The following is a 19,180-nucleotide window of genomic DNA, read 5'->3' as shown; positions in this document are numbered from 1 at the left end:
TCTTCCAATAGGGAAGACCCAGCTCCTGGTTTATCCATCGATCCATCCATCGATCTTCAGACCCCTTCCCCCTTTGTTATTGTTTTCTATCATTGTCTTTCCCATCGTCCTTTTCTTTTCGACATCAATGACGATGAAGCCCTAATACTGTAACTTTTCTTTTTTCGATCTGAGCGTCACCAGTTCTCTACTCTCTACCGTGATCGCGATGCCGGCGTTCTTGGACTCGTCTCAGATCTTCTCGCCCTCAGCCGATCAGGTATCTTTCAGTCGTTCCCTCCTTCGGAGATCGGATTTAACTATTGTTCTTGTTCTTTTAAACCTTTTCTTGATTTAGGGTATTGGTTAATGTGTCATTGATTTTCTATATGTTTTCTTGCGTTTTTGGAATTATTTCTTCAGCATCTGATCGAATGCTAGTTGGTCTCGATCACGAATGTGGATCGACTGCTTTTACCATATCATCAAACGCGAAAGTTTGTTGCCATTGTGTGCCCTATATTTTTCAGGGTTATTCATATTATAAATCCAGGATAGGTGTTTACATTATGGCTAGTTACTTATTATGCGCATGTGTATGTGTGTGTGCCGAGGCAAATGAGACTGATCTTGTGGTTTGCTTATGCTTTTATACTATTATGTGCGTGCGTGCGTGTTTGTCGAGCCAGGTGAACACCATAAGTACCAACTCGCTCTCTGTTACATCTCAATGAAGGAGCATAGAAGTCATCTGAGGTTCTAAGCATTAAAAATATGTAATTATTGCTATTTATGAAGGAACAGGCATGTTCTATCTTTTCGAACTTTTGACATGTGCTATATAAAATTGTAACATTGTCTTTGTGTGCCGTTGGTTTCAGATCATGTGATGATGTGTCTTACATGCCTGCTCTTCTGTTCAGGTCATGTGTGAGCGTTTCTCACCAAGCAGCGCTCTCTCTGCTTCCTGCAGTAAAAGAATTAATCACCACTCATTTGAATCATATTCACATCTGTGTAATCATTATCTTGATTCTCATAAGAGGCGAAAGCTGTTACAGCCGGAATTATTTCATACAGATGAATGCACGTGTATGGGTGACATTAATGATGTTCCTTTGACCGGCAACAATGAAGTGTGTTCATCCCATTGGTATATAAACCGCTAGTTTAGTTTTGGGATTTAACCTCCGTCAAGCGATATTTCCTATATTTATCATATCCTGTGAATTTTATTGCAGGCACTCACATGAGTATGATGGTACAACCTGTGCATGCAATCTACTTGAACGTGCTGGTGATCTCTATGTTGCTATGGATGGAAGCTCTAACAACACAAATAACTGTTGTGAAACTTCCCAGCCTTGTGTTGAAGGAGCAATTATGGGTTTCGACAGGAATCAAGCTGGATATGCCTTATCCTCTGTGAATGGATGGATGTATGTTAATGAACATGGGCAGATGTGTGGCCCGTATATTCAAGCACAACTGCATGAAGGCTTATCTACAGGGTTTTTGCCAGAAGAGCTTCCAGTTTACCCCATTGTAAATGGAAATCTTGCTAATCCAATACCATTGAAGTGTCTAAAGCAGTTCCATACCCAGGCGCTTTGGTCTGCTAGTTATTCAACCAATGCATCAAGTGGAAATAGTCATATTGCTAGTCATTCTTCCGTAGCTGGTGGAACCGCAGCATCTGGATCTTTTGGACAAGCAGGACTTGTTCATTGCCATGTAGCTTCTCCATCAGGATTAAATCAACAGACGGATTCACAACGATGTGCTACTCATAGCGCTCATGGTTATGATTTGGCCCATACAAATGATGCTACCTTTGCCCCTTCAGGTCTCCCCATGGTACTGATATTTTCAATTGACAGAGATCGTGTGATCTATTTTTGTTTTTGTTTTTGTTTTCTGCTTCTGAATATAAGAATAAATTGTATTGTTTCACTTACATTTTTCTGTATTTGTTTAGTCTGGTGAAGAACCTTGCTGGATGTTTGAGGATGAGGAAGGTAGAAGGCATGGGCCCCATTCACTTGTTGAACTTCATTATTGGCATCATAGCAACTATCTCCAAGATTTCTTGCCTGTAAGGATCACAATCGGGGCTGATTAGTCTTAAGCGACTAGTATGCCTTTCCTTTCATTATAAATGTCTTTTTCATGGACTCTTTATAATCAGTTATTCTAGTGAACTATAGCCTTAAAATTAACTGGCAACATTGTTGTTGTATTCTTCTTGAATAGAACCACTGGCTTTGTTTTGGTTGCCTTTTGTTGATGAAATCATATATAGCAGTTCTGATTTTGTTTCATCCTTCTTTGGTAGGTATATCATGTGGAAAACAGCTTTGGGCCCTTTACACTCGTGTCTTTGATTGACAAGTGGAGTACAGAAAGGACAAAATTTGTTATCGAGTTTGATAAAGATGGCAATAATACTGATTCTCTTACTAACTTCATATCTAACATAGCTGAAGATGTATCTACTCAGCTTCACACAGGGATAATGAAAGCAGCCCGGAAGATTCTTTTTGATGAGATTATCAGCAGTATCATACCTGAATTTTTGGCTTTGAAGAAAGCTCAGAAGAATCTTAGGCCAGTTTATGCAAAGCAGGAGGACAAAGCTCACCCTTTGGGCAACAACAAGGTATGAGCTTCTCATGAAATGTGTTTTTTGTTGGTTCTGTTTGTTCATATCAAAGTGACATTGTTTTGATTTCTTTTTACAGACAAAAAATTTTGTTGAGAAGTCGATTGTAGTTGCAAACCCTGATGTTCTTCCTGCCACTGTATCGAAAGAAGTAAAATCGACTCATGACACACATGTACCACCCCCAGCGAGGGCTGTTTCCTCTGTTAACTTGGAGGACTTACAGGAAGTGTTATTAGGAGTTTGCAAAGGACTCTATTATGACTGCATGAGAGTTCTTTGGAATGCTGTCTTTTACGATCCTGTTGCCGACTGCTGTGTGAAATGGCTTAAAAGAAAGCGCTGGTCTGCTCCTCTTCTTCCTGTTCCTGTTTCTTCAATTGAGCAAGATATTAGCATAATGGTTCAAAAAACAGATGCTAATGTGCCTGAAGCTGTATGTTTTATATTCAAGACCATCTTTTTTGCTAGTTTTTCTACTGGTTTATTTTATATTTGTTTTGCTTGTATGTCTTTTCAATTGTCTTTTTTTTTTTTGTCTTCTGCCTAAATGTTTTGCTGGTACTTCTTGAACATCAGCCTTCTCAACGTGACCTGGAGTTCCCCCCCGGGTTTGGACCTGCATCAGAGAGTCTGGATGGCAATGCTGAACTGTTATGTGATTTAGACAAGGGTACACGCACCATCAAAGTTGAGCCTGAACAATGCACTCTACGTGATATAATGTTGTCTGATGCTTTAACTGATATCCAAGAAACTGTAGAGAATTCACTGTTTGTATCAGCTAAACCATTATTGTTTAAATATTTCGAAGAGATCTTACAGGAGGAAATGACAAAATTCTTTTGTTCAGCATTGAAAGAAAAGGATGAGGTAAGCTGATCAAGATGCTCACTTGTGTTGCTTTGCTTGACAGTTGACATCACCATTTTTATCCACTTCTTGATTGATTACTTTGGCTATTCAATTTAATTCTGGCTTTATCTCTGCTACTTTTTTAGCCATGGATGATTTGTTCCTTTACATATGGTGATATGTTAGTTTAGAAGTAGGAATTGCATCAACACAGATATGCTCATTTATGTGATAATTGAATCTGAAACCTTCCATTTTTGCTACCTTATTTCTGACTTGTGGTTTATATTAATTACTTTGTGTGAATTTTTTTTTTAACTACTCAACATGGGACATTTTGAGCACCGCTCTTGCTTGTCATTTTTGCATTTGTGTTGATGGAATAATTGGTGTTGTTTTCTTTTCTGCAGGAGATAGTTGATTCCAGTACAACTAGTCACAGACCTGATTCTTGTGGTTCCTTTGATATGGATGATGGTATGATTTGAAGTTTTCTTATAGTATTGTGCTTTTCTATGTGTGTGTAATTTACTCATGGCTTGATCCTGGTGTTCAGTTATTTCTGAGCAATTTATTCTCTTTCATCATTTCTGGCCAGATCCTGCAAAAGAACCTTCAAGTCTTTCCTGTGCAAGTTGGGGGAGTGCCTTTGAGAGGCTTGGTTTGCCCATACCAGGCGCATATAGTGATCAAGGTCCCAATGAACTTCCAATTCCTGTACTGGAGGAGGACTGCACTTTGCCTGCTAATTCTCTTCAGAAACTCAAAGTTCAACCATCCAACTTGACCATGGAGTTCTCTACATTCAGTAAATATATTACATTGTCCGTGTGTCGACAGAAGTTGCACGATGAAGTCCTCACTAAATCGATACCCTCTTATCTCACTCGTTTGCTTCATAATTGTTTGCGCTCTGTATATGCCCAGAAAAAGAGAGCAAAAAAATTGACAAAATTTGCATTTGAGAGTCAAAACCTTATAAAGGTACAAGTACTGTATATTCCTGGCCTTTTCTTTTCCTTCCCTAGTTTGTTTGCTCATTTGTGTCTTATTCATTTTCATCTCTCTAGGAAGGAACCTACAGTAATGAAGTTTTTATTTCCCTGATGATGAACCTTGCTTGTGTTTTCCAATCAAGTACAGTTTTTGCTGATCTTCTCTTCATGCATAAATTGCAGGTAGAGAAATATGTTAATAAAGAAGACATGTATGATTTCTCAGCAATTTTAGCCAAACATAGAGAAGAATCATGGCGGTCAATTGTTTCAGTGCCTTTTGATGCATCTTTAGTAAAGAAAGAGTGTACATATTTTCGTAAGAAAAGGTTTGGGCAGATAATCAGATGTGGGCCTTTGTCTGAAAACAACAAGTCTTTCTTTGAGAAGGCTTGTTTGATGAAGGAAGGACTGCGAGTCTCTGGTGATGAACTCAAGTCTTTGACTGGGTTAGTATCAACGAGGGCCACAGACGTGACTTTGGAACATGGGGACAAATGTGAGATTGAAGTCATGAAAAGCGTGTCATCACCTTCTATCAGCCAAAATGATTTGCCTGTTGTCAGTATTTCACGACGGAAAAAGGGTACCCAAAAATTGAAGAAGGGAACTCATGAATCAGTGCCCCAAGTTTTATGCAATAGTAAAGTCCCAGATATGCAAAAGGGTGCATCTCCTGAAACAAATTTGTCCCATCTAAATAATGAAGCCTCAACTGATGATGTACAATGTGTCTCTGGAGAATTTTCTGTTTCAATGGGTGAGTCAGACAAGTTGGAGAAGATTAAAGTAAAACCTCTATTGAGCTCAATGAAAGATTCAGATAGATTATGTGCTGCTAATACTTCCAAGTGTAAGTTTTTCCCTTGTTTGTTACTTCAAGTCATGCATCATAATCTCTCTTTTCTCATCCTTTTCAAACTGCCTAGTTGCTCATTTATTTATTGATGTGTCATTTCACAGCTAAAGGAACACGATTAAAAAGGAAGTCTCGAATAGATCATCAAACGCCAGTCCCTGCTAAAGTTTTGAAAGTAACAGGCATGAGTTCAGTGAGGAGAACAAAGAGCAAAAACTTCATTAGTGGAAAAGCCAAAACTACAAAGCTTTCAGATCCGTGTCCCAAGCCAAATGGTTGTGCTCGAGCATCCATTGATGGATGGGAGTGGCATAGATGGTCAAGCAATGCTCTTCCATCCGACAAGGCACGAGTTAGAGGAGTGCATGTTGCTCAAATGCACTTTATGGGTTCAGAAACTAGTGCACCTCAATCTTCAAATGCAAAAGGTCTTTCTGCAAGAACAAACAGGGTTAAGCTACGAAACCTTCTTGCTGCTGCGGAAGGTGCTGAACTGCTAAAAGTTAATCAGTTGAAGGTAATCAAAATATTGTTTCTTCTTTTCATATTTTTTATAAGTGTTTGTGCTTTTATTTATTTTTTTATAATTTATTTTTTCAGGCAAGAAAAAAAAGACTACGTTTTCAGAGGAGCAAGATTCATGATTGGGGCCTCGTTGCTCTCGAACCAATTGAGGCTGAAGATTTTGTAATTGAATACGTGGGTGAATTGATCAGACCTCGGGTATGTTTCATTCCCTAGTTTTAGTTGATATTTGTTAATCTGAATCCTAAAGAAGAGCTTTTTAGTAAGTTAACTCTTGCAGATATCAGATATACGTGAACGCCAATATGAGAAGATGGGGATAGGTAGCAGTTATCTCTTTCGACTGGATGATGGTTATGTGGTGAGTAAACTAATACATCCAATCATTCTATTTATGCCCTCTTTTTCCAATGTGCTGTTTCTGGAAAATTATTATTACCAAAGTATTAATTATGCATCTTTTTATTGATCAATGGCTGGAAAAAGCTTCAATAGTCAAAATTTTGATTAAATTGGATCCTTGTTTCTTGTTTCCATTCCCACTAATTACTCGTCCATGTCTGTTTATCCATGCCATGATTATTTCTATTTTACAGTCAACTCTGTTTGTCCTTCATTTGATGCCATATTTCTTGCTGGTTGTATGTGAGTCTTAAGCACCGAAGTACAGAATGTGATTAGTAGAAGCATAATGCATGTGGCTTACCTTCTGCAAGTACAAAAATTGTTTTGTTAAGTAAGCTTGTGTACGTGTATTACATTCCAATGGCCCACAGGATATTTTGTTACTTCTGAACATTATCAGTTCATGAGAAATTTAGGTGTTAAGGTTAAATTGTCAGTCAATAGTATGGCTTGCGTCAGAACTTTCTTGATGTTTTGTATTCATGAGCAGCTTCAGTTTGCGTGGTGATTACATATTGTGATGTAAACCACCATGGGGTAAAACTCCCTTGCTTTTTTGTACTGCTTACTTTTTCATGTTTCCAAGGACCAAAGGTTTGTATCTGGAAGCTGGGGGTGTGAAGATAACACTTTAGGAACCTGAGAGGAGGAAATTCTTTGGCAACCAACATGTTGAAGGACAATCCTATGCATTGGATAGCTTATTGTCAAATATTAACTTTTTTTCTTCCTTAAGCTTGTGAAGCTCATCATCATTTACCACTTGCCAGCAATTCAATTTTCAAATAGACTGGACCCATTGAGGCTTGTCATGACCATCCAATATTAATTTAATGAAATGGATCTTTGGCAATTCTGTCTTTTTTTATACTTCCAATTTTCTTATGCTTTTTAAAATGTTTCCTTTGTGTTCACTATCTCACCTTAAAAATTTCAGCTGCTTGATATTTTCTGTTTCATGGCACTATTTGCAGGTGGATGCCACTAAACGTGGTGGAATAGCAAGATTTATTAATCATTCATGTGAGGTAATGCAATTAATCGGGCCTCTCTTTTGTACTAATTAACAAGTGTGCTTGTTCCCATTGATATTTTTCCAATAATTTTTTTTTCAGCCGAACTGTTATCCTAAGGTAATAACTGTTGAAGGGCAAAAGAAGATATTTATTTATGCGAAAAGAGCTATATCTGCTGGTGAAGAAATTACATACAACTATAAATTTCCCTTAGAGGAGAAAAAGATTCCCTGCAATTGTGGATCTCGAAGGTGCGTAGCATGGAAGATCAGTATACCAGCAATGATCAGAAAACTTTATTCATTACTCTTTTATTGGTTGCATTCGTCATTGCGAGCTTCTTGTTTGATTGTTTTACGAGTGGTAAATAATTGTTGGAACCTAAATTGTTTAAATTATGTCTTCTCTTATATAAAGTATTTTACTCCAAACCTTCAGCCGTATCCTTTCTCAAATGGTTCAGTATGTTTTCTGGTTTTCTAAACCAGGCTTTCGCCAGCTTATAATAATTTTATTTTGATAAACCAGCTTATAATAAGTGCTCTCAGGAATTTGTCACTTTTCTATTTGTGTTGGGTTTCTAAAAGTTTTTTTGGAGCCCATTCTTGGGGTAGGGGATTCTATTCTTATTTGGCCATATTTTGTTAATGTACTTCTGTATTAGAACTGAACTACTTGCGTTCTTTATCACATTTGGATTATTCTGTTTACCACTTTTCTGATGTTTGAATTTAACTATATGTTTTAGTATTGATTTCTCTATTTATCTTTGAAGGTTTTGTTGATGAATGGCAATTTTTTTGGGTTCGCATGTACATGGAGTACTAAAAAAAAGGCAGTCAGCCAATACTCTTAACCTGGTAGATATTGGTAGACTGTTCTTTTAGTCTCATGATATGTATTTGGTCTACCTGTTGTAGTGTGTTTGCCCTGCTGCTTCATCACCCATAATACAGCAGAATTCTTTTTCTTGTTTCTAACGGATGATTTATGCTGATCTGTTTCTAGCTTGAATCAGAAACTTGTCTATGTTGATTCTTCTTGCTACAGAAAAAATTGCTTTTGTGCCTATTAAATTGCGTGCCCAGGTGACAATTGCTGATCTTCTGGTTTTATGCAGATGCCGTGGGTCAATGAACTAGGGGTGATTTTTAGGAGATGTGAGTGGTATGTCTGTTTTGCTGTGGTTTAATAATAATAATAATAATGATAATAATAAGAACATTAGATTGTTATAATGTTTTACTATTTATTTATTCTGCTAATTTGCTTAGTTATGTGGAATTTACAGTGGCCCATGCCATATGTAAACCTTGGTGCTTCTGTAATTATCTGATGCAGTTCTACAAGTTGCTGCTTGATATGCTTCTACGTACGCCAATGATGTAATTTTCAGGTACGGAATTGTTAAAATGTCAAGTCATCTCTTTTCTGTCATTTTGTTTAATATTTATGGGTTATATGCTATCCTCGTTATCGGTAAGCTATTTAAAGTTCGTGGGCAGTCGTCATATCTGAGGCTTGAAGGTGCCTAAAATGGGGCTGCCAGCCACAAAATTGTTAACGCTGTTGCATAGGGTCATTTAATGGTCTTTTCTGTCTTTGCTTCGATATAGTTTTTTGGTTCAATAGAAATTTATATGAGACTACAGTAAACTATTTGAAGGACTATTCCAAAATTTTGGAGTTCTGTTTTAGCAGTTTAAGAAGTACAATAAATCCTTTCAATCAAATTGGCTTGTGAGATTTTATTCTCATTCATCTGTTACTGTTCTCTGTATGTGCTTCCTTTTCTTGCTGTTCTCATGGTGATGTTAATGTGACTTGGTATATATTATTTCCATTATCAATCATTTTGTGATTCTGTATCTGCAGATCAAGAACAGGTATCTGTGGTTTGCGCTTGATATTGCCCATCGAGGCCAAAATGACAGAATATGGGGTTTATACATCTTGTGGTCTGTTGCTGTAACTTTTGGTAATGAGATATATGTTCAAAGCTGCACCAACTTCTTTGTGCTTTATGAATTTTGTATGTACCTTATAAATTCATTATGCTTTTTATTTTTTTTAAAATCTTATAGTTGTTCACATTCATTATATTAAGGCCAAATTAAGAGCATTAGTGTGTATGGTAACTGGTAAGGACTTAGCTTCAATTAAATGTTTGCTAAAACTAATGTCAGCTCATGAAATTGATGGATAATGATAATAGTGTTCAAGCAGTGAGGAGAGTTTGATCTCTCCTGGAAGATAACATTAACATGTTCTAGGGTTCATGTGTTTATTCTTTGTTTTCACTTCTCTCCTTGTTCTGTGATATTTACTGAAATTATGAAAGCCTGAGTTTTGCTCTGAAAAGAGAGATAAAATAATGATAGTTGCCATGCCTTTTGGACATTTATCAGTATAAGCTGCAAACAACTGATATAGAATGATAATGTTGACTATAGTAAACTAAATGTTTCTTAGATTGATTCTGTTGAAAGAACTTTTCTTCAGAAAGGATGTCAGTATATTGATTAAATAAGCTTTTTTGTTAGGTGAATGGAGGCTTTGTTTTGTAGTCTCCTATCAATAGTCGAGACTTTAGATTTTCCAGATAATTTCATTTTTAATTATAAATTCACTAGTGCTGATTAAGATCTGATTCCCAAATATTTTTTCTTTCAGGTTACAGTTGCTTACTGTAGGTAAAGGACTCATCTCCATGCGAACATGTTGTGCCACAATGTCACTTGTTGCAGGATTAGTCATCTTTTTTCAAGGTTAACTTTCTTGTCTTTTGCATAGTACTGGGATGGTTGAAATATGAAATGTACTGGCTCATGCCAAATCTCTCCATTCATTTAATACAAGGCAAGTAGCCTAAGTTTTTTTTTCTTTTTCTCTCAACTACTATCTTTAGCCTTATACTTGTACTATTGTGCGGCATCCTTTTCTTATGTATTGATATGTGCTCGCTAAGTTGCATTATGCACCAAGTTATACTCTCTGTGGTCTTGTTTTGTGGCAGGGGCAATCCAATTATTTGCATCTGCCCTTTTCATGAAGGAGAATGATTCTTAGTGCGGCCCTAGAACATGTACTTGAAAGAGGTGATTTTATGGGCGGGTCTACTGCTTGCTTTGTCCATCTTAAAAATCCTAATGATGTGGTCTTTTAACAAGGCAAAACCTGGTTTTTACCTAGTTATTGTTGTGATTTGCAGTATGTGCCTTTCTGGGCCGTGGATGCCACCAAATTGGTGGTTTTTGTAGTGTTTTTTTTTGTGAAAAAACCCAATGGCGATTCTGTGACATACCTCTTTTGGGTTTTTAAATCCTTAATATTCATCTCTTTTTCTATTGGGCTGGCAATGTTTGGGCTTGTTCAGATGTTTATCTTGACTAGTGGAATTTAGTTGTGTCCCCATCAAATATTTTGTTCGGTGCAATTGTTCAGCAAATGTTGCTCACATCCACTTTGCTATAAGGGCAGCCTTTTAAACTTCGACACATGTTCTCAAACCTTACTCCCATAGTAAACACAAAAGTGAATCACAAGACAGTTAAGTCAAAATTGTTCCTTGGAGATGGGAGGGCATCCCAGGGCATATTTTTTTGTCTTGGTAGATGATGATCTGACGGCTAGCATAGAATACCTGTACCAGCGATCCTTTTGTCTTTTCTTCTTTGCCTTAGAGAGCTAAACAGATCATTTAGTGTTAATAATATTTTGAATTAAACTCTGTTGGCTGCCATCTTTTCTCATGCTTAATGCTTTCGTCTTTACCAGCAATAATGTGGAGTCCTACTTTCAATGCAGGTGTTGTGAGTTTGGAGGCTTCAATGTTGTGAGCCTTTGGATTTGAATGGGTAAGTGCTTACAAGCTCTTTCTCTCTTCCCCAAGGAAATGAGCCCATTTCAACCTAATCTCAGAACTACATAGCAGGTATATACATGAGAGTACATTTATCAGCATTTGAATCTCTAATAATCTATAGCCATATCGAATAAATAATGAAATAAATCTTTCAAATTGCCTGACCAATTCTGTGTTGGGAGAAGTCTGGTTTCTTTGATTATGAGCACAAAGAAAACTATATCTATAAGCCATCCTTTGCCTTTTGTGACACCTCAATAAACTAACACTGGTACGTAATTATGAGTGTGCCAACGGTGTCGCATTTCTCCTGCCGGGGTGGTACAAGAGGAGCCTGGGAGGTGAAAACCGTAAAAAATGTATGACATGCCCAGGTTGTTGCTATTCTTCTCTGCTTAATTACGCAAAGCAACATTTTCCTTAATATATTTCCAGAGTCACACACACACACACACGGTCCTCCATCTATTTCCTCTAATGCACACAACACTTTTATGCCACACAAAGTATCTTCATCGCGCTGCTTACCTTGACATTGATTATAATCATGCATTTATGGTACTTTTAAACTATCCTATCTAGTCTACTACTACTACTACTTTATTTCATTCAATTGAATTAGTTTTTTAATTTGGTTTCTTGCATGGCCTTGCTTAATGAAACAATTTAATTGATGGGACTTTAAAGTTATGCATGATTTGATATACAATTTTCTAAGTGACACTAAACCACAAACCTTCACTATAACGTTACCCACTCATGTATATTTTGCAAAATGGCCGGCTCTTTTATGATGAGCGGCCTGGCCTGCCTCCAACTTGGTAATAACTTGTAGGATTTCCCAATTCTTATAGAAGAAGGATTAAAGATACCAAACTTATTCATAAAGTTTGGAACATTATTTGTTTGACCTTTAAAATTTATATAAAAAATAATTTATATTGATTTCTGAACTTGACAAATTATTAGTTTTTCTTTTGCTCCCTCCAAATTTTTGAGGCAGAAATTAATGAGTTTATGTGGCTAGACACATGGTACATTATCATTAGTCTAGTGGATTAGCCCACGTTAGACAGAGAAGTTACACCACGTTAGAGGAAAATAGACAAATTTGCTTAGTTGAACATCAAAAATGAAAATTTTAATTATTTTTGAAGAAAATGGGGCAATGACAAAAACCTTAATGGCGTTTAGTGGGTTCAACCTATTGGTGCCCCGGTGCTTCACACGTCCTTGATACTTGTTGATTTTCTTCTGTATGAGCGTGGACATTCTTGACAATAACTACTACAATAGAAGAAGAACAGATGTTGCATAATTCTTATTTCAGTGAAGTGACTGACTAGTGAGATGCTACTACAAGTGTTCCTTTCCACATTCAATTATCCAAAGCCGAAATGGGATGGATTGAGGGCTTCATACACTAAGCAGCAGCACATCAATGGCACCAACACACATTATCATGTTCAGCTTGTTATCCTCAAAGGAAGATGGGATTAGGTGATTAGTGGATGATCATTGCTTGTAATTAATTGTTGTCTTTCCAAGTGATGTGGGCTGTATTATATTTATATCAGACATATTTGCTCTTACTTTTTGTTTTTCTTATTTCCTTTTTATTCTTGAATTGTCTCGATCGAGGATGCCATGCATTCTCTTCCGTGCGTGTGGGGGAGCCACGTGTTTCATGTCCGTGCTATTCCGAAGCATTACCTGCCAAGTAACGGCTATTCATATGCCACAATATTCACGGTAGCAAAGTAGGTATCCTTCAGGCAATATTTTAGATAGCACTTCAACTTTGCCTTTAAAATTTTTTAAATACTATTTTTTTTCCTTTTTAGATATTCTTGCTTTCTCTCTCACTGGTTTGAAAATCACCTTTTGTTATCTAAATATTCATCAAGCCTATTCCCCGTGATGATGAACCCCTTGAAAAACACTTGCTATGATCGGAAGGGGAGATGTGCTCGTGGCAATTGTCAAAATAATAATAATAATAAATAAATAAGTAAAAATATAATTAAAAAAAGAGAGAGAGAGAGAGGACAATTAGGTTTGCCTTTGTTATCTTAATATACATCTAACCGACTTACAACCGTAGAGGGGGCAACTTGGTCTTTTCTGAAGATGACGTAGACAAAAATGAGGGTTTTTTTTATGACGACCGACGTAACAAGGGTTTTCAGATGAATGAAAATCATGAAAATTTTATTTTCAACAATGAGGGTTTCTTTGACAAACGGAAGGGAAAAGAGGGTTTAGTTAAAAAGACAAAATTGGGAAAAGTTTAGTTTTTGATGTGGGTTTGTTACTATTATTATCGTATAAACTCTCTTTTTTATTAAAAAAACAAAAAAAGCTTTGTTACAGAAAATCCGTATTATTTTGCAATTGTAACTCTCCAAAAATTGAATGTTTGTCAAAAATTCCCTTAATATATGAATATGCCTATATAATAAATACACGCATACATCATGGGTTATTTTTTATTTTGAATATATATACATATGAATGGATAATATTAAATAAGCACACAACACAATCTTTGTATATTGTCTTATAAGGGAAAAAAATTGATTTTGAGTTTTTTTTTTAAATATAATGAAATAAAGATAAATGAATTACACATTCACTGGTATCAACTATATGTATACATTCCTTGTTCTAATTAAAGTGGTTTTTCCATCTTTTTTATTAAAAAAAAAATACTATATATATGCACATATATACATATATATTTAATAAATATGGACAAATTACATAATTAATTTTTGAACTTTTAAATTAAAAAACAAATGAAATACTACCTTTTCTATAGATGGAATAAACTACATGTTTTCCTCTTTAATTTGTTAGTTGAACATTAAATATTAAAAAATATATTACATGTAAAATAATAATAATCAACAACTTAACCCCTAAGGTTTTTTTTTATTCCAACATTATAGGATAAAGGGACAGAAATAACAGACAATTAAAAATCAATAAATGACAATGCGCAAAAAAAAGGGTGATGCTTTATGTGCATGCCAGCACGTTGAGCAGCCAGCTTGATCCTATTATTGCACAGCCTGCAAAAGCATTCAGAGAGAATAGCCATTATTACTACAATGAAGTATGAAAGAGCTATTATATGAAAGAGGGTAAGAAAAACACAGAAGAGTAATCTTCAAACAATAGTGAAGTGAAGATGGCACTATCAGAATAAAGTGAGATCTTTCACACGGTGACACACTGTAGATAGACGTTGATGCAGTTTGCATGACTAAACACCACGTCTAGTCATACATTTGGCGGATGATAACATGTACCGTGTATATAGTACAGCATTCATGACAAGGCCGTAGTGGAATGGAGTTTCACTGATGATGAAAATTCCAACACCAGAGCCAAAGAGGCATATAATCTGTGTATGAAAAGACATTTTGTTAGAGGTTTATTAAAATAATATTAATCAGTAAGGCATGCATGCAATAAACAATCTTCGCATGCAGCTCTATTCCGACAATTTAATGACGGCTATATGTACATGATGAGTTAACTAATATTTTTCCCAGGGGTATAAAGATAAATAACAACTTACAGAAGTCAAAAGGACAATTAGATCTACTAGCAAAACTAAAAAGAATCGCATGTATAAATGTTATTTATATCAATCCAATCCTAGATTTTGAAATAGAGTTAGTGTCATCATCCTACTACCGGATACCCTTTCAAAGACGGACAGTAATTAACCTGGTACTTTTATCAAAAAAGACTTGTTTTTTTAGAGACTAATATGACAAAAATAATTTTTTGTGGTCACCCTATTATGGTTGATACAAATTAAAATACAATAACCAAAATGAAAATCAATTATAATACAATAATCACATAAAAAACTTACTCTTTGTGAAAACATGAACCACAACAGAAAAGAACGCTAAACAAGATTGATCTTTCACCATAATTTATTGAAAAATAAAAACTACAAGGACGAGATGACAGAAAGAAAAAGCCAAACAACAAAAGAAAGGTCTAACCGATGAAAAAAGGACATAGTATAAAAAATAGTGAAATCTACTATAATTTGCGAGTCAGAAATCATCTTCTTACCGCCGAATAATTTGACTAGGTTCTTCCGGCTCTTTTTCTGAGGCATGTCACCGAACTTCACACCTTTCAAAGAAAGGATCCAAAGAAAAAAGGAAGTTTTGTTCCACATTGCTTCCAAGAATTATCATCTGCAAGAAAGTTGGTTTCGAATTACAGATAACTGATTAGCAAGACAGGGAAAAATCATCAAAATAGTGATTATTTCAGTGGAAGTACCGCAATCAATAGCTGATTGACACTAAAGACGAGTAGTGAAATTCAGGATGCACACAAACGAATTTAGCAGACATCATATGGACACACCTGCAATATTCCAGCTAACCTTCGGAATCATACAACACACACAAAAAGATAGCAAAATATTAACGTTTGTTTCATACAGTAGTGGCATCCAAAAGGAATATCAATATACATAGAAGGAAGTGGAACTGGTTTACGAATACTAACCTTGTGAAGCGGGATGATCTTAAAAGATAGTGAACAAATACAATATAATATACATTGGTGGATGACTAGTAATTTATCCATAAGACAAACAAATATATAATATCACTCAGCAGAGTGTATCTATATATGTTTCTGATTCATTTTTCTAATGGTCTTCAAGGATGACAACAGATCAAGTTGAACCGAAGGAAAGAACTCATTTTTAACATATGATAATTGTGTGGGCTGCTGGGACTCAGGGAGCACCAACAAGATTGTCTGTCAAATATAATTGTCCAGGGTGTCACATTCCAAACCTTTTACTGACAAAGCAAAGAAAAACTGTAAAATCCACAAAGCCAAGAACAGAAATTCCTCCCTTGTTAATGATCAGTGCACACTTGAATAGAAATACCAAAAATATGCAAGACAAGCAATAGCTGGAACATTGTTTTCTGTTCGTCAGATGTGCAACTAATCATATTAATTTCTAGCGCATGAGAGTCCAATTATGTTCATGGACGATCACATGCACAGCAAGTTTGTGAATTGGAGAAACTAGATAACAAAAAAATTACACAAACATCTTGAATTTTGTTTTGTATATATATATATATATATATATATATATATATATTATTTTATTTTATTTTTTTTAAAAAAAAAGCTAAATTTTTACTTGTCATTCTTCAGAATATTGCTCTGATGTGTACAATAATAATGGTAAAAAAACAAACAAAATTGTAAAAATAAAATAAATAAAGCATGATCTGATGTTTGTACAACAGTAGCTATGATCAACCGAATTTTCAGATGCATACCTGTTTTGCGTGCTATAATTTGTTTCACACGAAGAGCAATGCATTGTATACCATCGGCTCTGTAACATTGTTTTCCCTGCTACGGAAAAGCTCTGTTAAACTGATGGCAATTCTTAAAAAAAAATATATAATAATAATACAATCAAAGAAACAACAAGAGAAATGCAACTATATAACTCTAGAACTACTAATTAGGGGTTGGAGAGCAGAAAGTCAGTGAAGTGAGAATCAACAAACATGGAGAAGAAATTTCAAAATCAAAGAGTCATTGATATCATCACGAAGGAACAATTGTCTGTGAGATCTCATTAAAGAGGTTAGAATTGAGAGAATCCGTCAATCAATCAATGGAAGAGATGAAATGAAACGAAACGAATTTTGTGGAGCGGAAGGCATATCTACCACTACTAATCCCAGGCGTGTGTTTCGAAGCTCGTCTTGCCGGAAGAGGGTCCTCCGCCGTCGCCACTACCAGTAGCTAGGGTCAGGGTTTGAGGTGATGAAGTCATCTTTGATTTCGATGAAACAAGCGGGAATATTTAAGTAAATTCAAAATTCAAGAGATCATGATCATGGTGGTGTATGTGCAAAATTATTTTTGTTTAGTTATTAAAATTCAAGAAATTCCACGTAGGCGGAGTGCTATTCTACATAGGCCAAGGCCAGTATAAAGTAGAAACCAAACCCATTTTACTAAAATAAAATAAAATAAAATAAAATCCAAAAATAAAAAGGAATAAAGATGCCGTAGCCCGTAGCTGCTGCTTGTGAGAAGCGTGAAGCGTCAAGTGTGAAGTCCTACCAAAAAAGAAAGCTAGCATAAAAAGAAGATATATATTCATATATAAATAACTTTGAAGAGAGACTGAAAGAGACAAAAAGAGTTGTAAAATTAAACGCTTGATTAGTGTTTGTTTTTTTTTATTATAGTTTTATTTTATTTTTTAAAATTTTTTCAAAGAAAGAGAAAAAGAAAAAGAAAAAGAAAAAGGTAAAGGACAATGTCATCTGAGCCCCATTCATCCAATCAATATTGGTGAACTTTTCCTTATTTTAAGTGCGAGGGATTCCTCGTGCTTGGTCTACTGGGGACCCAATCCAAATTCCAGATCCAGATGTGGACGTTTCATCACCTGGGCAGAACCCATTGTGGTAGCTATTAGCGATCATGCTTGATCTTCTCATGTTGTATGGGCATGGTTATATAATAACATCATTGAAGAAAACATTTCTTGACTTGTTTAATAAATGAATACTCTGCAGAAGATATGATGCTTTGATTTTAACTTTTAATTGACCTTGGGGACTATGAAAGCAGATACAGGGAAAGGGCGGACGACATGGTCAAAGTCTTTGAATTTGTAGCCAGACCAACACTAGGTCTAGGACTAGCAGGCAGAGCGGTGTGGTGTAGGTTTCTCAGAGTGTTACAGAACAAACATGTCAAAAGATGTACAGGAGCATATATCCCACCATTTCCCATTGCTCAGTTCCCAAAAAGGTTCAGGTCATCAAACAACACCCAATGAGAATGAGTTGAATATGGAAAGTGGAAACTCAAATAACATATATGTCGTGCAAACACTTTAATTGATCTGATATTCTGCTTGCAATGAGAGGAGATGCGTGTCCCATCAGTACAGCAGGGATGATGGATGATGGATGATGGATGATGGATGATGGATGATGAGTCCCAGCAATAAGAGTATTGTGATCATCATCATCATATATGTATATTAATTCTTGCACGTATGTTGCATGCGCGTCAAGCGACTGGGCGAGACAGAGACGAAAAGCATACCAATCGATTATAAAGTTCACACGATACGATACATGATTCATGAATGCATAGATGAACTGTGAACCAAGTGGGGAGCCTGGAAAAAGAGAAGGGACCCGCGCCTTGCATGGCCCGTGACTGTGAGTAGAGGGATCGAGTAGCAAGAGAGCCCACCAGGAAATGTATGCCATGCAATACACAAGAGTGTGTTTAAGTGCAAGTAAAAACAAAACAGGGAAGCTAATGCACGTGAGCACCATGACTCGACTCGCCTGCCTTCTTTAATGAAGGAGGTGGTGGTGCAAGTGGAGGTGGAGCCGGCCCTCCCCCTGGCCCCATCCCCATGTCTTCCTAATTTTCTATCAATCAATGCTGGGTCTTTGTATCTCTAATAAATCTAGTACTGCATGATATGCATGCATGCATGCATGCATGAATAGAATTAATGAATGATGTTGGCTTGTTAGAACATCTGCATCATGTATACAGTAACATCTACATCCCACATCTAAAAATTACAGACAAGGGAACAAGAAGGAAGATAGAGAGGAGTTTTAAGTTGAGTTGTGTTGAAAGCGAATGAAAAGTGATTGAAGGGTGATGATAATTTGGCTTTTGGGTGGGTCATGCATGATATTGATGGGGACCCTCCCCTCTCTCTCAATGTCCCAGTGGGTTGTTCTGACACGAGGCACATCCCGGGGAACTGTTTGTGCAATTCATTACTGACGCCATTCATTGCTTTAGACTCGGTCCGCTAATTGTTCGTGAACAACGAAAGCTATGTTATGCTGAAATGTTCAATGCTCTGTGCATTCACGCGTTTGTTCCCCTAAACATTCATTATCAATCAATCCACATAAATAAAAAAATTAGACAGTAACTTGCACTGCC

At 36.1% G+C, this 19,180-nt stretch overlaps 1 protein-coding gene and 1 long non-coding RNA gene across 13 annotated transcripts; one reads left to right on the top strand and one right to left on the bottom strand.

The window, feature by feature from the left end:
* Positions 1-35: 35 nt before the first annotated feature.
* LOC120254598 (histone-lysine N-methyltransferase ATXR7) lies at positions 36-12,769 on the top strand. Of its 10 annotated transcripts, none has more exons than XM_039262715.1 (21): positions 37-259; positions 903-1,132; positions 1,221-1,836; positions 1,958-2,074; positions 2,315-2,638; positions 2,721-3,077; positions 3,221-3,514; positions 3,907-3,973; positions 4,095-4,480; positions 4,675-5,344; positions 5,455-5,867; positions 5,951-6,073; positions 6,156-6,236; positions 7,255-7,308; positions 7,396-7,547; positions 8,417-8,456; positions 8,638-8,692; positions 9,172-9,328; positions 9,970-10,064; positions 10,313-10,394; positions 11,104-12,769. In XM_039262715.1, the coding sequence occupies exons 1-16, from the start codon at positions 209-211 to the stop codon at positions 8,436-8,438; spliced, it is 3,957 nt and encodes a 1,318-aa protein (XP_039118649.1). In that variant the 5' UTR covers positions 37-208; the 3' UTR covers positions 8,439-8,456; positions 8,638-8,692; positions 9,172-9,328; positions 9,970-10,064; positions 10,313-10,394; positions 11,104-12,769. The 10 variants fall into 10 exon arrangements, with proteins under 10 accessions (XP_039118654.1, XP_039118649.1, XP_039118638.1 ...); XM_039262704.1 differs by having other exon boundaries at positions 8,588-8,692; XM_039262707.1 differs by having other exon boundaries at positions 8,571-8,692.
* Positions 12,770-14,086: 1,317 nt separating this feature from the next.
* Positions 14,087-17,196, bottom strand: LOC120256391. Of its 3 annotated transcripts, XR_005535290.1 has the most exons (6): positions 16,909-17,196; positions 16,507-16,582; positions 15,476-15,581; positions 15,260-15,387; positions 14,476-14,570; positions 14,087-14,235 (listed from the first exon to the last, which is right to left on the bottom strand). It is a non-coding gene; the product is annotated as an uncharacterized LOC120256391 (long non-coding RNA). The 3 variants fall into 3 exon arrangements; XR_005535288.1 differs by having other exon boundaries at positions 14,087-14,570; XR_005535291.1 differs by having other exon boundaries at positions 14,087-14,570; positions 15,476-15,562.
* Positions 17,197-19,180: the final 1,984 nt, after the last annotated feature.

The sequence above is a fragment of the Dioscorea cayenensis genome, chromosome 3 (assembly GCF_009730915.1).
Source record: "Dioscorea cayenensis subsp. rotundata cultivar TDr96_F1 chromosome 3, TDr96_F1_v2_PseudoChromosome.rev07_lg8_w22 25.fasta, whole genome shotgun sequence".
NCBI classification, from domain to species: Eukaryota; Viridiplantae; Streptophyta; class Magnoliopsida; order Dioscoreales; family Dioscoreaceae; genus Dioscorea; species Dioscorea cayenensis.
This window is presented reverse-complemented; position numbering and strand designations above follow the sequence as displayed.

Excerpts from the sequence above, each read along its gene's own strand:
- LOC120254598 (XM_039262715.1), top strand. The coding sequence starts at position 209 with ATGCCGGCGTTCTTGGACTCGTCTCAGATCTTCTCGCCCTCAGCCGAT. Across the intron at positions 2,075-2,314 it reads ATCTCCAAGATTTCTTGCCT|GTATATCATGTGGAAAACAG; the intron begins GTAAGGATCACA and ends CTTCTTTGGTAG. Across the intron at positions 3,515-3,906 it reads CATTGAAAGAAAAGGATGAG|GAGATAGTTGATTCCAGTAC; the intron begins GTAAGCTGATCA and ends TCTTTTCTGCAG.